Here is a 16,509-nt window from a genome sequence, read left to right as displayed (position 1 = left end):
GATACATGCGAAAAAAAAAGAGAAGTGCGACAAAAAAGAGAAAAAAGAGAAAAAGAGAACGAGAGGATAAAATTGAAATTTAATTGAAGACAAAGGCCATATAGAGGTAATTTTGGAGGTGGAGGTAATTTGGAATTTGGTAATGGAGGTAATTTTTAAGAGTTATTTATTATTATTTCGTATTATACTTTATTATATCATATAGCCTATTATACATATTATAAACTATTATATATCATTTATGTTCCTTTTTTTAACATGATTTTTCTACGGCTGAAATTTTAAGGACATCCTGACGTGAGTGGTTCAAGCTCAAAAACTGGAAAATATAGAAAACATTGGCTTTAAGGATAGAATTCTGGCTTATTTCGAATTTTTTCACGTCCTGACCGCATATCCATCAACTTTTTTAGGACTTTCTTTAGGACATATGTGCCTCAGGTACACTTATGTTTACCTAGACGAACGCGACGCTTCCGCAGCAATTCGCACATTTCCTCCTAATTCAGAAACACCCTGTGCCCTCTTTCCTGTTTTAACGTGACGAGCATTTTGGCCCTGCGAATAAACATAAGTCGCGGCTCTTACATAATAGCATAAATGATTTTAAAGAAATTTTTTTTTAAGTCAAAGGAAATTGATTAAAAATAAAAAATTTAAAAATTCTGAATTAATTTTTTATAGTGGTCGTGGAGTGCAATCTCGCCAAAAGGTGTAATTTGTTGCATGTTTCAAGGATTTAAAAAATATCAAAAAATAAATAATCAATAAGTCGTAGATGATCACTTATAATTCCAAAAAATTTATGTTGTAAATATATGATGAAAAAAAAATTTTGATTTTCTGATCTTAAAAGGAATTTTCTGGTCTTGGATGGTTCAGAAGAGCGTAAGAGCGCACTGTGCTCCTCGGAAAGACGCTGTGATAAAACAGGCGTAGTGCGACGGGCGTTTACGCAGATTAACTTATCGCCGCCTATTGTTAACGTTCGCGAACTTTGTTATGATAAGCGCTAAAATTTCCTCATTTTTATCTTACGTACAGTCTTCAAATGTGGTCTGATGGGAAATTTGCTAAAGTCATCACAGTTGTGACTCACAGTGTCTGATAAAGCGCCAACTATTATTAGAAAGTCAACTTTCTAGATTATCTAGAAGTTTCGCTATGTTTGACGACTGCAAATTTTTCCACGATAAATTCCCATGCACATAATTATTAATATCATTTTTATATTTCTATTTTTATATGAAATATTACCATTAAGATAGCTAGCATCTCTAGTTTTTCTGAAAGTCTGCTATGACCTCTGGTGGATACGAGGCAGAGAAATGCCAGACAGGTACAGCGCGTAAATTACTGCGGCCGCGTCGCGGTCGCCTGTGTAAACATTGATGCTGGAGGATCGCATAGAATCATACAATAGAGAAAAATGTAATACCTACGTGTTTACTTTCTACGTTTTAGCTACGTTTAATCCTTCTATGTATACATTGCAAATACGGGGTGGTTCACATGAATTGTGACGGGCTATGGAAAATCCACAGATGCGGTATTTTTCTGAGACAAAGAAACCGGTAAGGACAATGTCTGGACCTTCCTGGAAATTTCAGTCCCAGCCCACGGCTCAAAGAGGACACTGGAGTGGTGTTAGACAAATCTTTCGGATTTCTGGACGAATGTGTTTAGCCGTCAAACTCGCCTGAACTCAATTCTTCTTAGGATTCTACGGTTCTGGCGCAAAAAACCTGCCCTTTTAAGTACAGCTCACAGGATTAGCTGATAAGAGTCCTGGAGAAGATATGGCGCACGGGAAATGATCGCGCGTATCCTCAAAAATTCCCGGAAAAGATTGGATGTTTCTATTGAAGCTAAAGGCAATAATTTTGAAAGTGATGTGTGAGATCTTATGTAGAATTTTATGACTGTATGTATATTATGTAGAAAAAAAAGCACTTCTTATTTGGACGGGGCAAGTTTGTAGTTTTTTTTTTGCGCCACACTTCATGTGAAGCACCTTGTAGAGCACATTTTTGTGCAAGTGGTACCGTAGTCGAAACGAAACCTACACAAAAGCGGACAGGATGGCATAGGGTGTGTTACTAGGAGTCTGATTGGAACAAGTTGTCTGAGCTTCTTCACACCGCAGCAATCGCTGCTCTCTGGACTTCTTATCTAATCTCACGGAATCGATGTACAGGCGAATACTTTGTGTTTATTTTCGCAGTGAAATTCACATTTGCTGAGCTTCAATGACACCGTACCGACTTAAGCGAGTACCGTACACCGTAGTTCTATCAATTATGAATTTATTTACTTATTCATAAACATACAGAATTACGACTTGTTCCTAAAAAATACGCTGCTAATTGTTACGAGTACTTTTTGAATAATAATAACTTAAAAATCGCGCTGTGTAGAACTCCAGGAGAGTTCTGGTAATTGTTTTTCAATAATTTTACTTTTCCAAGACATTGGAATAAGTGGAGCTTCCTCAAACGACTGTTATTTACTATGTAGATTGCGTTGAATACATTGTACGGCGAAATTTACGATACTGGAATTCATCCACGAATGAATAGGTGCAGAAATGTAAATCCATGACGTGGTTGTGACAATTTGGCAATCGAGAGCGACTTTAAAGACTTGGATTTGAAAAAAAAAACGGATTTTCAAAAGATGTTCTCGGTTCCGTGGCTCCTTGGAAGATCAGTAGAAGCGGGTGCGGGTTGTTGTTCAGAACGTCTCGAGTCAAGTCGTCGTCTCAAGCGTGTCACGGAATTTTCAATGCTAGGATTTGTACAGGATAGAAATTGAATTGGAAAGGAAGAGAAGGAAAAGAAAGGAAAGGAAACAAAAGAAAAGGAAAGGAACGGGAGGAGGAGAACGTAAATCACCATTAATCGATATGTACGACCACATTCAATTTCCCTAGTAATCCATAAAAAAAGGTGCATGAAAGAGTCTTGGGTGATCCCTATTTCCCAACGATGCTGCTTATTACGCGACAGAACGTGGGCAACTCTACCAACGTCCACAATCATACCAATAAAACTCAAGTAAGCAAAAGAAGTTGCCCCACCATAAACTATTGCGGACGCATTGTGATTTGCCCGCGCTCTATTATCCGTAATAAGTTTCATCGTTGGGGAGATTGGGTCACACATGATTGTTTCACACGTTCTTTCCTCGGGATTGCTTGTAGGAATTGAAAACGGTTGCGCTCACATTTGTGTAGTACACCGCATGCGATTATCTGTTCGTGGCGAGACCGCAACATATTCAATTTCGTGATACGCTGTATGCTTAAGAAAGTCGTGTGGTCGCCCGCAATAATGGATATTGGGAAAGTTAATTGTAGTCTTAACACTTAATATGGGTTTTCAGCCAATAGTAGCAAGGGAGCCGGTTGGTCCCGCACAGATAAGCACGACATATCCACTTTACCCACGATTCTGCTGTCTGGAATCTATTTTTTGCCTCCATTTTAATAATTCACTTTCACGTAGAACATTCCTCTATTACAACAGAAAATATTTATACATTTATAAATAATTATCAGAAATCTTGATCTGTGCCTTTTCTCAAACGTACTACCACATGAAGAAGATCACTGCGAACGCTAAACAGGGAATTATTAAAAGCTAAAAGCTTTTTAGTTTTTTTTTAGAAGATTTTTTCTTTGTTTTACGAATTCCTCTCGCTATCACAAAAAATAACGGAATTCTATTGAACAAGTATCTTTACCTAGTATTGAAGCTGTCCATGATGTTGAAATTTGTCTGGATCCAGCTCCTCCGGATCCACTTTTTGAATTCGGATCCACTTCACACCACTGAAACAAGTAGTCGAATCGAATGAAATCGAAATCACGTAGATCAAGGACAGATCACCAAGAAAGGATGCACCTGTTCCAGCGGCTGATCTGGCTTATATTTCTTATCAATAGTTCTGAAAACATCCAGTTTACAGTAATCTTTACCATCGCATCCGTGAATTTCTTTTGTTATTGAGTTTATCCCGGAATTGTCATCCGGATGGAAGGTAAGCTGAACGGAAAACCGACGTGTAGTAAAATTTATTGGCAATAAAGCAATGAAATAATAATAATAATAATAATAATAATAATAATAATAATAATAATAATAATAATAATAATAATAATAATAATAATAATAATAATAATAATAATAATAATAATAATAATAATAATAATAATAATAATAATAATAATAATAATAATAATAATAATAATAATAATAATAATAATAATAATAATAATAATAATAATAATAATAATAATGAGATTCTTACAGCAACACCACTCGCCTTGAAATATGGCTGATTATCAGTATGATTCATCCATAGCTCTATGAACGCTGCTGCTGAATATTCAGGATAAACACCTGGTACCAAAACCTTTTGGGCGATATCAAGGACCGAAAAGAAAGCGAACATCGTGGAATCATGCTGGAAATACGAATTTCAAGGATCTGTGACTATCTGGCAAAAAGTGACAATTATTCGATAATATAATAAATAACTAATAATAATTGATAATAACAAATAATTAATAATAATAACATTCTGAAAATAAACAATTAATAATACGACATAATAATTTAGTAATAATAATGGCAATAATTACAACAATTTACCGCGTAATAACAATTTGGTAAACAGTAAACAAAGTGGATAAAGTTAACGTGAGCTAATAATATTAATTATTACGGCTGTTTAAAAATTCCCAAGTTGTGCCCATAGACGTTTCCGCGGGCACCACCGCCTGGGTTCAGCCAGGTTACCGCGACGCGCATGTTGCAGGATTTGCAAACTGAAGGGTTTTTTCGAACTAAACTCCAAGCAACCCCCAAAAAGTCAATAAATGGAACTTTTCAGCAATTCAAACGAATTCCGTAATAAATATTGCAAAATTTCGACGGGAATAGAGAATAGGAATTGGTTGAATACAAGTTTTCAGCTGCTCGGCATAAAGTTTTGAGAGAAATTCCTTCAATGTGCGGGCCACGTGGCGGATCCTGCAATATCAATCAATGCTTAAGGAATAGCACGGTTAGCGTAGGTCTAATAGTGAAGTGCTTATATTTTACTTCTGAAAAAACACTTTTTGAATAGTGTCTCGACTCGCTTCGCTTCTCTTGATCGAGGGCTGGCCGAGAGCATTGCTTAAAGGCAGCATACCACGAATCTGGGGTGGTACGAATTTCAGGTGGCAGGAGTATCCGTATAGGGGATCATAGATTATGGAGGTGGGGGTGGTCCCGCTCATTTCTCCCTGAATCACTGCAAGCAGCCGGCCCTGAATGCTGTTTTGTATGGTGCGTTCTACTGCAGCGCGCGACGCCCTTGCACGTGCAGCGTCCCTTACTGCTTATCGGGACAGTCCGAATTGATTTTCGACGAATCGCAGGCCGGAGGTGGCGCAAGGGGTGGAGCGTTGCAACAGATGGCGTCGTACAAAACAGCGGATTCTGGAGGCGGCCGTTTGCAGCGATGCAGGGAGAGATGAGCGGAACTACCCCCGTCTCCATAATCTACGACCTCGTATACGGATACTCCATCTGAAATCCGCACCACCTCAGATTCGTGGTATGCTGCCTTTAACCGTGCCCAGTAGCCAAATGCGCGCTCTCACTAGCGAGCTGGTGCATAGGCTGGCTTCTCCTGTGAAGGACCGCCCACTCGAGCCCGGACAATATAAAGGAACCAATTTCGCCATCCTCTGTCTTTCATCTGTTTCGCTTTCTTATAGTTTCCTAATACAGTTGGCTCGGTTACTTCGGTTTGTAGCATCGCCTCTGTATTCCCTTATTGCGTATACAGTGGTGTTACGTTGTGTATCGCGGATTGATAGAAATACTGAGCACGTGTACAACACGCAACGCAACGCGCTTTCACGATTGCACCACAAATCAAGTCGTCTTCATCAGACTGTACACATTCAGCGATCATCTCGGATAGTTTTGCGTAAGCTGCAGAACTGCGATGAGTTCTATCTTTTTTCTTGATAGGTGTGTTTAAAAGACACTGGGAATTGTTTGTGGATAAGTTTTGAGAATATTAATTAGAGATTAATGGATGAAAAAGAAAAAAGGAGAGAAAAGATGGAAAAGTTGAGCAATTAGTCAAACATCATTTTATGTGCGTCCAACGACAGTCAGATGTAAGATGATGTAATGTGATGTAGTGCGATGTAAGAGGATTTTTTTCCGTTGGAATAATAAAATACAATGCAATTTCACTTTCTTTTGAATTGAAAACCACTAAATGTTGCTGCAAAAACATACCACTGAATATGCGTAGTATTTAAGACCATTGATCCATTTACATTCGGGCTTATTCTTTCCCATACAATCAAGTTTAAAATTCATACGCGTAGTAAGCTCATTAAACATCGGTCCACCTCTCATCTTCTTTAATTCCAAACCAATATCAAGACCGTTGATTAAGATTTTCTTTTCTGAAAACGAGAAAAAAAATTAGCCAAACATTAGTTTTGCTGATATGGGGGGGGAGGGTAAGAAAATTGTCCTTTTGCATCTTGTTACATCTCTTATTACAACATTCTTTTTTATCGTTCTGCAGTTCGATGCTAATCACGAAATGTGATGCGGCCGTTTAAAGGCATAACTCCACAATTCTGAAGTGGAAAAGTAAAATTATTGAAAAACAATTACCAGGACTCTCCTGGAGTTCTACTCAGAGCGATTTTTAAGTTATTATTATTCAAAAAATACTTGTAACAATTAGCAGCGTATTTTTTTGGGAACAAGTCGTAATTCTGTATTTTTATGAATAAGTAAATAAATTCATAATTAATAGAAATACTGTACGGTGCTCGCTTGAAGGCACCACCCCACGAATCTGAGGTGGTGCAGATTTCAGGTGGAGTAGTCTTATGAGGGATAGTAGATTATGGAGAGGAGGGTGATTCCGTCCATTTCTTCCTAATTGCCGTAAAAAACGGCCCTGAAGATGCTGCGCTTGCACAAGGCTGGCACGCTCCAATCGAACTCGTTGTAGAAAATAGCGCCCTGGAACACTCGAGGTCTCCATAAACTACTATGCCGTATACGAATACTCCACCTAAAATCCGAACCACCTCAGATTCGTGGGGTGATGCTTTTAAGTTACGGTCGCACATGGTGCGTGAAGTTGAGCAACCAAAATTCTCGGATAGACTGTAGATTGCATCAAAAGAAATTGTTGGCCTTGGTTTTTCGAAATGATAACAGAGAAGTAATGCTGGTTTTCTTGAGGATTTATTTGTTTGTGTTCATATCTACGTTGCTTCCTACCGCTTTAGTTATTTATGTCTGCATTGCCGAAAATTTTGTTCAACTTCTTTCTCGTAAGAGAACTTTTGAATTCCCTTCCATTCAAAATTTCACCCTTTCTCAACACTCAAGTCAGATTCTTTTGTTTCGCTTCTATTCCCTAAGATTTGCCTTGGGGAAAAAGCATTCAAACACCGGATTAGTGGAATATTCGATCATTGTGATGTTCGAGTAGTCTAGTTCTTTTTCATTATATTAATTTTTTTAGTCAGTTTTTTTGGGACTTAAAAGATGACCTTACCCTAGCTCTTTACCTTCAAATTATCCTTATTTCCTGGTACGTCTTTCATTCGCCGGGATTGTTATTCTCTTTCATAATGTTTCATCCAGTTGAGGTTTGTTTAAAGAACAAACTCACCAAAGTTCCCATATTTGAATCGCTCCATTTTTTTATGCATATCATTCACTTTCTTGTAGAGATCGTCTGTGAACCAGGGATTGACCTTTCTTAGAGTTTCATTGAAATAAATTTGCTGAAAAATGAACAAATATTTAAGAACAATACAAACATGGTATAAAAACAATCCTTGGAACTTTGTTGGTGGACTTGTCTGTGATAGCAGTAAGAATGTGTAAAATTTTCACTAGAACTAGTGAAGAATTTTCCTTTTGCAGTATATACTTGCCGGCACATATGTCTATGGATGGGAACGCTGTACGCGCTACGTAGGAACAATCCAGAGAATTGAAAGAGCGAACCGCGGGCGAAGAAGACGCACTGCGTGCTGCAGACGCATCGCGCTAGGCAGACCGAGCTTGCGGCCAAGCGGCCCGATGCGGCTAGCAGGTTGAAGCTAACTATTATGTTGTCCCGAAAGTCTTGCATCAAAATTCATTTTTCAATCCAGAATTCTAAAGGTCTTTAATTGATCTTTCTGTGAACTGGTGGAATGTTCTAGAAGCTTACACCGGTGTATATAAGGGCGCGCATTTTACGTTCATTCCACTTTCCACCATAACTTCAATAAGCCGGAGTCAAATGCAACTCACCGTGTGCTATGAATTTCTGTAAAATCTCAACGCATGCGACGCTACCGCTCATATCCGTACTGTGTTTAAAGGCATCATCCCACGAATCTGAGGTGGTACGGATTCCAGGTGGAGTATTCGTATGCGGGATCATAGATTATGGAGAGAGGGGTGATCCCTTCCATTTCTCCCTAATTGCCGTAAAAAACGTAAGATACGGCTTCGAGCGTTCCGGCGCTCTATTTTCTACAACGAGTCCGATTGGAGCGTGCCAGCCGTGTGCACACGTCGCATCTTCCGGACAATTTTTTTACGGCAATTAGGAAGAAATGGACGGAATCACACCCCTCTCCATGACCTACGATCTCGCATACGAATACTCCACCTGAAATCCGTACCACCTCAGATTCGTGGGGTGATGCTTTTAAGAGAGATATAGTATCCCACTAGAGTGTTCAATAAACGCCGGTTTGTTCAATAGTTCAAATCAGAGGATATTTCGCCTGATGGGTTGACCTCGCTTTGGCCGCCCGACTGACTGGAATGATGAAGCTTTGCGTGACGCTGTCAGAGACAAGCCCTTGTATGCGGATTTACACGTTCATCAGACGTTTTCAACTTCAGGGCTACAGAAAAGTGATGTCGATTTGGCTCCCCACGAATTGAGTGCCCAGCAGCTACCGACAAATGTGAGTGTGTCAGTCTTTCTTCGTCCACGCAAGCAGGACCTTCTCCGCCGACTCAGAAGATAAGAGTTGGGTGTTGTTTGCTGATCATAAATGGCAGAAAAATTGTTTCCCGCGTGGCGAATCACCTTTAAAATGGCCGAGAGGAGAATTGCACATAAAGAAAACTTCACTGTGTTGTTGGTGGGACTCCAAGGGAATGCTGCAGTATGAAATACCTCCCTCTCCCCATCTGGATACACCGCTTAACTCTACTCCTCTCAACTACAGAAGCTTGCAGTCGCAGTTAAGGAAATTGGCTATGTTGCTCTACTTCATGATACATTCATAAACTCCCCGACCTCACGTGACAAAATCTACTCGCCAGGAAATTGCCGAGCCTGCTAGGAAAGTTCTACCGCACCCTGCTTATTCCTCTGACTTGGCATCATCTGGCTACCATTTGTTTTGGGGCTGAAGATGTGATCTACGAGAGGATTAATTCGATGATCATGAAGAGAAAGGAAATCGAGATTTCGCGCTTCTTCGATTCGCAGCCGCCGGAGTTCTGGACTTCTGGAATTGATAACATAGTGAAGCGTTGGCCGTACGTTATAGATCGTGATGATCATTATTTTATTGACTGATATCTATGAACAATAAAGTTATAATCATTTGAAAAAGGTGCGGAAAAGTTGATGCAAGACTTTTGGACCAATTTGATATAAATTCAGCGGGATTATCCAGTGATTGCTGACTTTTGATGGAATCGTAGAGGAGTTTGTGATAAATTAGAAGTTTTTTTCGCCTACTTTTATGATAAGTCAATTTTTTTCTATTCGGGCGAGACTAGAGGGAGTATATTAAAGGCACATAGCAGCTATCATCAGAATTATCGAATTCGAGAGAATTTTTCCATGTATAACCGCATTTGAAGACCGCTGGTCCGCAGTTACAAAAGAGTGCTCTCTAAGTCAATCCTACAACACTGTTGTTTTGTTCTGAAGTAGCAGATCAAATCAGTTACATGAGAAGAAAGATCAAACATGGACGTCACAACCAAATCTCTAAAATCAATACGATCTAGACGACAACTGCCCCCACTCATGCAGTTCAAAGACTTAAAAGCGATTTTTTAGGAGCGAATTTTCTGTTTCCGGAAATATTGCAGCGACGAAGGATTGCAGCCACGAGAAAAGAGTTTCAGAAAAATAAATCCGATAGAAAGATAAGGACCCAATAGCGATCGCAATTTTTTTCGAATGCAAGTGTTTGAAAAAGAGAGAAGGCTTATTTTAACTGAAGAAAAAAGTAAATATGAAAGGGAAAGTGAAGTAGGGAATTTTTGGGACTTAGTTGAGCACTTGGACGAAAAAATTCTTCTTTAGTCATGCATTTCCGATGTTTCTGGCACATTTAATATCGCTTAGCTCCAAAATAAAAACAAGAATTTTCGGAAACCTCAAAAATCCTGGAAATAAGAATTTGTGAGGAGTGCAACACGAAAAGTTATGAACATACCTCAACGTATAACGGATCACGTACAACATGAAGATAATCGAGCGAAATTTCTTGTCCGCACTTAGAAATTAGAAAATTTAGCGTTTTTAATACCTAAAAAATTTGTAATGAGTATAGAAAAGTGTTGCATAAATGTTGTGTAGGATATTTTTAGATCCTGAACCTTTCCTAGAATTCCGGGACAAAGTCGTAGAATTAGCTAATTACTTTTAGCACTTTTACAAATGAAGAATCCCAAAGATCAAATGAAAAATCGATACATATACGTTTAATGTGAGTATTTCATAGAGCTGCTAGAAGACATAGCACTCCAAAAGCACTGAGTCAAAAACTATCTGCTAGAATAAGAAATGTAGAAAAAAAATCAACAAAATAATCTATGTGCGTGCCAAAATCTATCTATACATATAAATTTAAACATACATATAATAAATCTATACATATGAAATATAAATATGAAATATGAATAAAGATAGTGAGATAATAATAAGGATAATAAGATAGATGAATAGAATATAAATATGAAATATGGATACATGCCAAATATAATTTATGCTAATAAAAATGTGATCTCTGAGAAAATTAAATTTTTTTTCAATGGGAGAAAAAATGAGCGGAGAATCAGGGGAATTTTTTTTTGTTAAAGGGGTTATCTGGAAAACCTTCGAAATTCAGAGATTCGGAGCAGACGGATCTGAGCAGAACGTTCGAAAATCTTTCTGGTGCCCCTATTCGTTACTGAGTAATATACAAGTAACAAAAGATCCTGGGATAATGCATGGATTTGATGTTGGGACATGAGATCATAGATGTCATAGATCACTTGACCGCCGTTGATCCATATGTATTGGATTAACGCAGGAAAAATGAGGTAAATCCAAACACACACACACACACACACACACACACACACACACACACACACACACACACACACACACACACACACACACACACACACACACACACACACACACATACACACACACACACATATGCCACACATCACATACACCACACATACACCACACACACACACACACACACACACACACACACACACACACACACACACACACACACACACACACACACACACACACGCACGCACACACGCACACGCACGCACACGCACACGCACGCACACACACACACACACCACACACACACATACACACACACACACACACACACACACACACACACACACACACACACACACACACACACACACACACACACACACACGCACACGCACGCACACACACACACACACCACACACACACACACACACCACACACACACACACGCACACGCACGCACATTCTTGGGGGGAACGACAGCGACGTCTTCGTTTATCCAGAATAAACCTTATCACGATATGTAGGTAGAAATTCTGGATGGACGGGTTTGGGTCTGTGAAATGGCAAATTTTATAGATTCTGCAACGTTTTCCTTCTTTTTTTTTGAAATGAAATATAATAAAAGTAAAATTTTCATGTTTCAGGTCATAACTTGCTGAAAAAATCCGAATAAAATTCCCGACAACAATTCTAATTTTACTCCGACACTCGAACACCTATAGCCTATTTTTATCCGTTTTTCACAATTTTCATTCCATTTTTTTGCAAAAAAATCGAGTAAACTTACATCTTCCCTGGTCATATATTCTTTTACTTCTCCGGAAGACATTGCCATTTCCCAGAGTTTATCTCGCCGATAGCAATCCCCATCAGGTATCCCAACCTGAATTCGAGGAAAAAAACAGAGCTTTTAATTCGCTTTTTTATTTAAAAAGTTGAACTATCATTTCAAATGTTTGTTTGTTTATTTATTTATTTACCACGCTCAAAGGCGTGCCCAGAGTAAGAGGCAAGGAATGAATACAAATAAGCATTAGAAAATCCAGCAACGAGAGAAGAATAGAATGAGAATAAGTAGGGATAAGTCACGCGAACAGGAAATCAAGGGACGATTTAGTAATTTCAAAAAGCACATAAACTTAACAGGGTGGGAAATAAAAAAAGAAAAAATGAAAGAAATTATGATAAATTGAGAGGGAAATTTTGGAAATTCCTAGAAAACTAGACTTGAAAGGAAAGAGTTCGACTTGAGAGGAAATGTCTTGAAAATTTCGTACGATTTATTTCAAATAGTATAAAATATTGTTCTTTTATTTCCTTTTTTTCTTATTCTACAATACATCAGGAAATTGTAAATTTGACAGATAAAAAATCAAAAAATAATAAAATTAAAAAAAAGTTAAAAAATAAATCTATCGATTTTGGTAAAGCAAGAGATGATGGTTGCTGTAAAGACATTTCTGGATTACTGGACATTTTATTGGATTGACAATTTTTTTTGTTATTTTCAACTGAAAATTAGTCAAGGTGAAAAATGCCTTAAGAGCCTACGTAGTCCGTAGGTTTATGAACCGTATGCACAGCGATCGGCACGAATCCGATAGGCCAATTCGGATCGAACGGATAGTCGATGCCAGGAACATTTCCACCATCTCTTTGACCATACATTCCCATAAGATTAGATATAGCCGAAATAATAGTTCGATTCACATCCGTCGAACGAACATAGATCTAAAATTTTCGCGGAAAAATCTAAAATAAAATTACAAAAAAAAGTAATAATAGCAAAACCTAAATTCTAGAAGTAATTCTTTTTTAGCAAGAAAAAATCTTTTATTACCTCTTTAGACTTTATTTAGAGCTTAAAATAGTTTCAAACCTCTCTGGATGAGTATGTTCTATTTAGAAATCCGGTGTCAACATAGGTTTTCCTCAGGAGTCTGCCCAACATCATGTGTTGCATCATTCCAAACTAAAATTTGAATAATTAATCAATAATTTTTTCCGATCACTGAACTTCTAACCTCAAGGGTCGGCTGTAAGTAAACTTCTTAGTGGAGTGATGGGAAATTTTCAAACGTAAACAAAGTGTTTTTGCCAGTCCAAGCACTAAACGTATAGAAATTAGGCTTATCGTAACACGGTGATCTGACCTCATCGGTGATGCTCTGAGATGTGGGGAAGGTCTCAATGGAGAACATGTTGTTAATAATACATCAACAAATAATTTATATTATTTAATATTTTATTATTTATTATTATTATCATCATTTTGTTTTTATTTTTATTATTTCATTTATTATTAACATTTTATTATTATTTTATTAAATATTTAATATTATAATAATTTTTTTCCTAATTTTACCAATTTTTAATAATTGGTAATTCCATCATTGCATTGTTTATTGTTTTATTTATTGCAAAATTTGTTTAATAAAATTTATTGCGCGATTATCTAAACGATATTCTTAGTTCCCATCTTCTTCTAAAAAATGAGTTACCTTAGATCTAGCTTTAGAAATCTTTTTGTAAGAGGAACAATTTTTCCCTCAGTAACACCTATAGCGTGTGAAATAATTTTTCACTCTAAGCTTCATTCAATTCCCAAAAACATACGTAAACAAACATTTACATAGCTACATATTCTCTAAAGCTCATTTTTGGAAGTCCGATTTTCTCGTATCTTGAAAATTATAAAGAGATTATGGAGCTACGCACGAAATTCGTACCTATCGTACTTTCACTTTTATTTCTTATGAGAATTATTTTTTTAGCGTTTTTTTTTTCGTCCTTTTTCTTTTATTTATTTAGCTATCGAAAATAAGGCTGAGTGATTGTGAAGAAGTCGGTGAGAATTTTTATTTATTGATAGTTTTATCATAGTTAAGTTGAGTTTTTACAGTTTTTAATAATACGGCCTGATTGAGGCGGATTTAACTTGATTTTATAATGACCTAATTTTACCAATCTTCAATATTTGATCACTTTATCTTCGCGTTGTTTATTATCTTATTTATTGCAAAATTTGTTTAACACAATTTATTAGGTGACTATCTAAACGATATTCGGAATTCCCATACTTCCCCTAAAAAGTGTGCTATATCAGCTCATCTTTTGGTTAGAAAGTAATCAGTTCGCTAGGAACAATCATGTGATATCCTACTTTTTGAAAATCTTTTCGTCGACCAACAATTCGTTTTTTACTTTTTTACGACTGTGAGAATAATTCTTCCCCCTGAACTCCATCTAATTCTTAAAACTTTCCAGTCATATTCTCTGAAACTCATTTTTTTAAAGTTCGATTTTCTCGCCATTTCGATAGCTAGTGGATAGATTAGGGAGCAAAGTAAGAGACTTGCACTTACTATCCTTATCCTTTCTTTAATTTCTTTTTGGAAGCGACGTTTTTTCGCTGATTTTTCGACAACTTCGTTTCAATTTATGAATTATAGGAAATCGTTAGCTGATCGTGTACGAACGAACCGGTGACAATTGTCCAAATCCACCACCACCAAACGTCCAGTTCCCTTCCTGAAACGGATCGGTCTTGAACGTTTTTGTCGGTGATCGATCTCCGTGTCGCCACATCTAAAATAAAGCGATTCTCGAAATTATGACATTGAGAACGTCCATAACAATGGAAATCTTCTATTGTACATTTAATTTTATATATACTTCTATTTTGCGTTTATATTATTGATTCTGGTATTTCGGTCGTTGTAATTTGCCCGGAATTAACGTTTCTTACGGTACTATAGGATCGCAGGAAGCAGAATATTAATTTGGTAATTTAGTATTACTTATATTAATTTAACTAGTTTTACTCTTTTGAAGCGTTTCTAATTTGGGAGCAGAAAAAAGCGAATAGCGAAGAATTTTTATTCCACATATATAAGGATTTACGAATACCCCACCTCCTTCCCACCCCTTCCCAATTCCCCTTGAAATCTGTTTTCTTCGAACAGCGACGACGCGCTATCGATTGGGACAGAACAGGACGACGAGGGAGTGTGCGGCAGACAGAGAAGCAGCATGCGTTGCGATAGACGCCTTGCAACCATGCGGCCGGTTGAACGGAATTGGCATCGACTATGCGCACAGACAACGCTGTTCAATCCGCTATTGCTGATCGTGATTACAAAAAATGAAGCGCAATTTTCAGATCTTGTATCCATCGTACATATTTGTCCTTGGGAGGATAAATGTGATGGAAACCATTAGCGACTCCTTTTTCTAACCGTCCAGTCCTCTATTATTAGTTGGAATTGGGCGAGATACAACTTCGTTGCAGCGGAACTTCGTTGTAAGACCTAGCCATTTGTTTTGATGAACTTCGCACTAGTTAGGAGGTGATAGTGTTTATTTTAGCCGCGTGATGCATTTATCCGCGGGAAAATTTTCATCGGAAGGCGGCGGTAATCAATAACAGCAATATTAGCGCCGTTGATTGGTAAATAATGATCGTTTCATTTTCTCCTAATTATTATAATCAAAAAAGATTTTCCATCGGAAAATATTCAGATACATGACCGTAGGTGAAGTGAATGAATCTGGAAACCATCCAGTATTCCCTGCTCTCCAGTATTCCCTGACTTATCCGCTATAAATAGTCCTATATTTCCATGTATGAATAGATAAACTTTACCCCTTCAGGATTTTTTCCTAGTCATTCTATCAGCACTATTTTATCAAAAGAAAAAACAAAAGACAAAAAGAGTACGGTACGGTCCTACGTGGATATGACTTACCGCTTGTACTAGAACCAATTCCATTTCACCGTCCTGTAGAGCTAGCACGTGGGAGAAGAGAAACACGACGACACAGATTACGGTAGATATCATTTGGAACAGATGAAAGGGAATCTGTAAACGGTGATGCGGTTTGAAGAAGTCATTTCCATAGCATCGAAAAAAGAGCGCATTGATGTTGAATTGAACGAGAATCAATGCAAATTAGACACTTATTATCACCAGCGTTATAATGCTTTGCTAAGAAGCAGTTTCATTAATGCTATTTAGTTCCACATCATGGAGATAGCATTTTCAATGAGAATTAATCGCTTAAAATGTTCCAGTATTGAATTCATTTATTATTTAGTTTTTTTTTAAAGTACTCATTGTTTTTTCTCCTACGTT

At 37.5% G+C, this 16,509-nt stretch overlaps 1 protein-coding gene across 2 annotated transcripts in view; it reads right to left on the bottom strand.

The window, feature by feature from the left end:
- Nucleotides 1–3,590: 3,590 nt before the first annotated feature.
- The window catches only part of RB195_020548 (uncharacterized protein), a gene marked incomplete at both ends in the record, with an annotated part of 28,279 nt that continues 15,360 nt past the window's right edge, over nucleotides 3,591–16,509 (bottom strand). Inside the window, 12 exons of one of the 2 annotated variants that reach the window (XM_064188899.1) lie at nucleotides 3,591–3,619; nucleotides 3,745–3,832; nucleotides 3,906–4,046; nucleotides 4,327–4,467; nucleotides 6,306–6,478; nucleotides 7,714–7,828; nucleotides 10,511–10,603; nucleotides 12,162–12,257; nucleotides 12,926–13,105; nucleotides 13,254–13,346; nucleotides 14,858–14,962; nucleotides 16,123–16,236. In XM_064188899.1, the coding sequence (XP_064044780.1) occupies nucleotides 3,591–3,619; nucleotides 3,745–3,832; nucleotides 3,906–4,046; nucleotides 4,327–4,467; nucleotides 6,306–6,478; nucleotides 7,714–7,828; nucleotides 10,511–10,603; nucleotides 12,162–12,257; nucleotides 12,926–13,105; nucleotides 13,254–13,346; nucleotides 14,858–14,962; nucleotides 16,123–16,236 (1,368 nt within the window). Of the gene's footprint in view, nucleotides 3,620–3,744; nucleotides 3,833–3,905; nucleotides 4,047–4,326; nucleotides 4,468–6,305; nucleotides 6,479–7,713; nucleotides 7,829–10,510; nucleotides 10,604–12,161; nucleotides 12,258–12,925; nucleotides 13,106–13,253; nucleotides 13,347–14,857; nucleotides 14,963–16,122; nucleotides 16,237–16,509 lie in introns of those variants that run through there. The other variant, XM_064188900.1, reaches the window with a different exon arrangement.

Source organism: Necator americanus, chromosome II (genome assembly GCF_031761385.1).
Source record: "Necator americanus strain Aroian chromosome II, whole genome shotgun sequence".
NCBI lineage: Eukaryota > Metazoa > Nematoda > Chromadorea > Rhabditida > Ancylostomatidae > Necator > Necator americanus.
The sequence above is the reverse complement of the archived record's forward strand: the minus strand, read 5'-3'. Positions and strand labels throughout refer to the sequence as shown.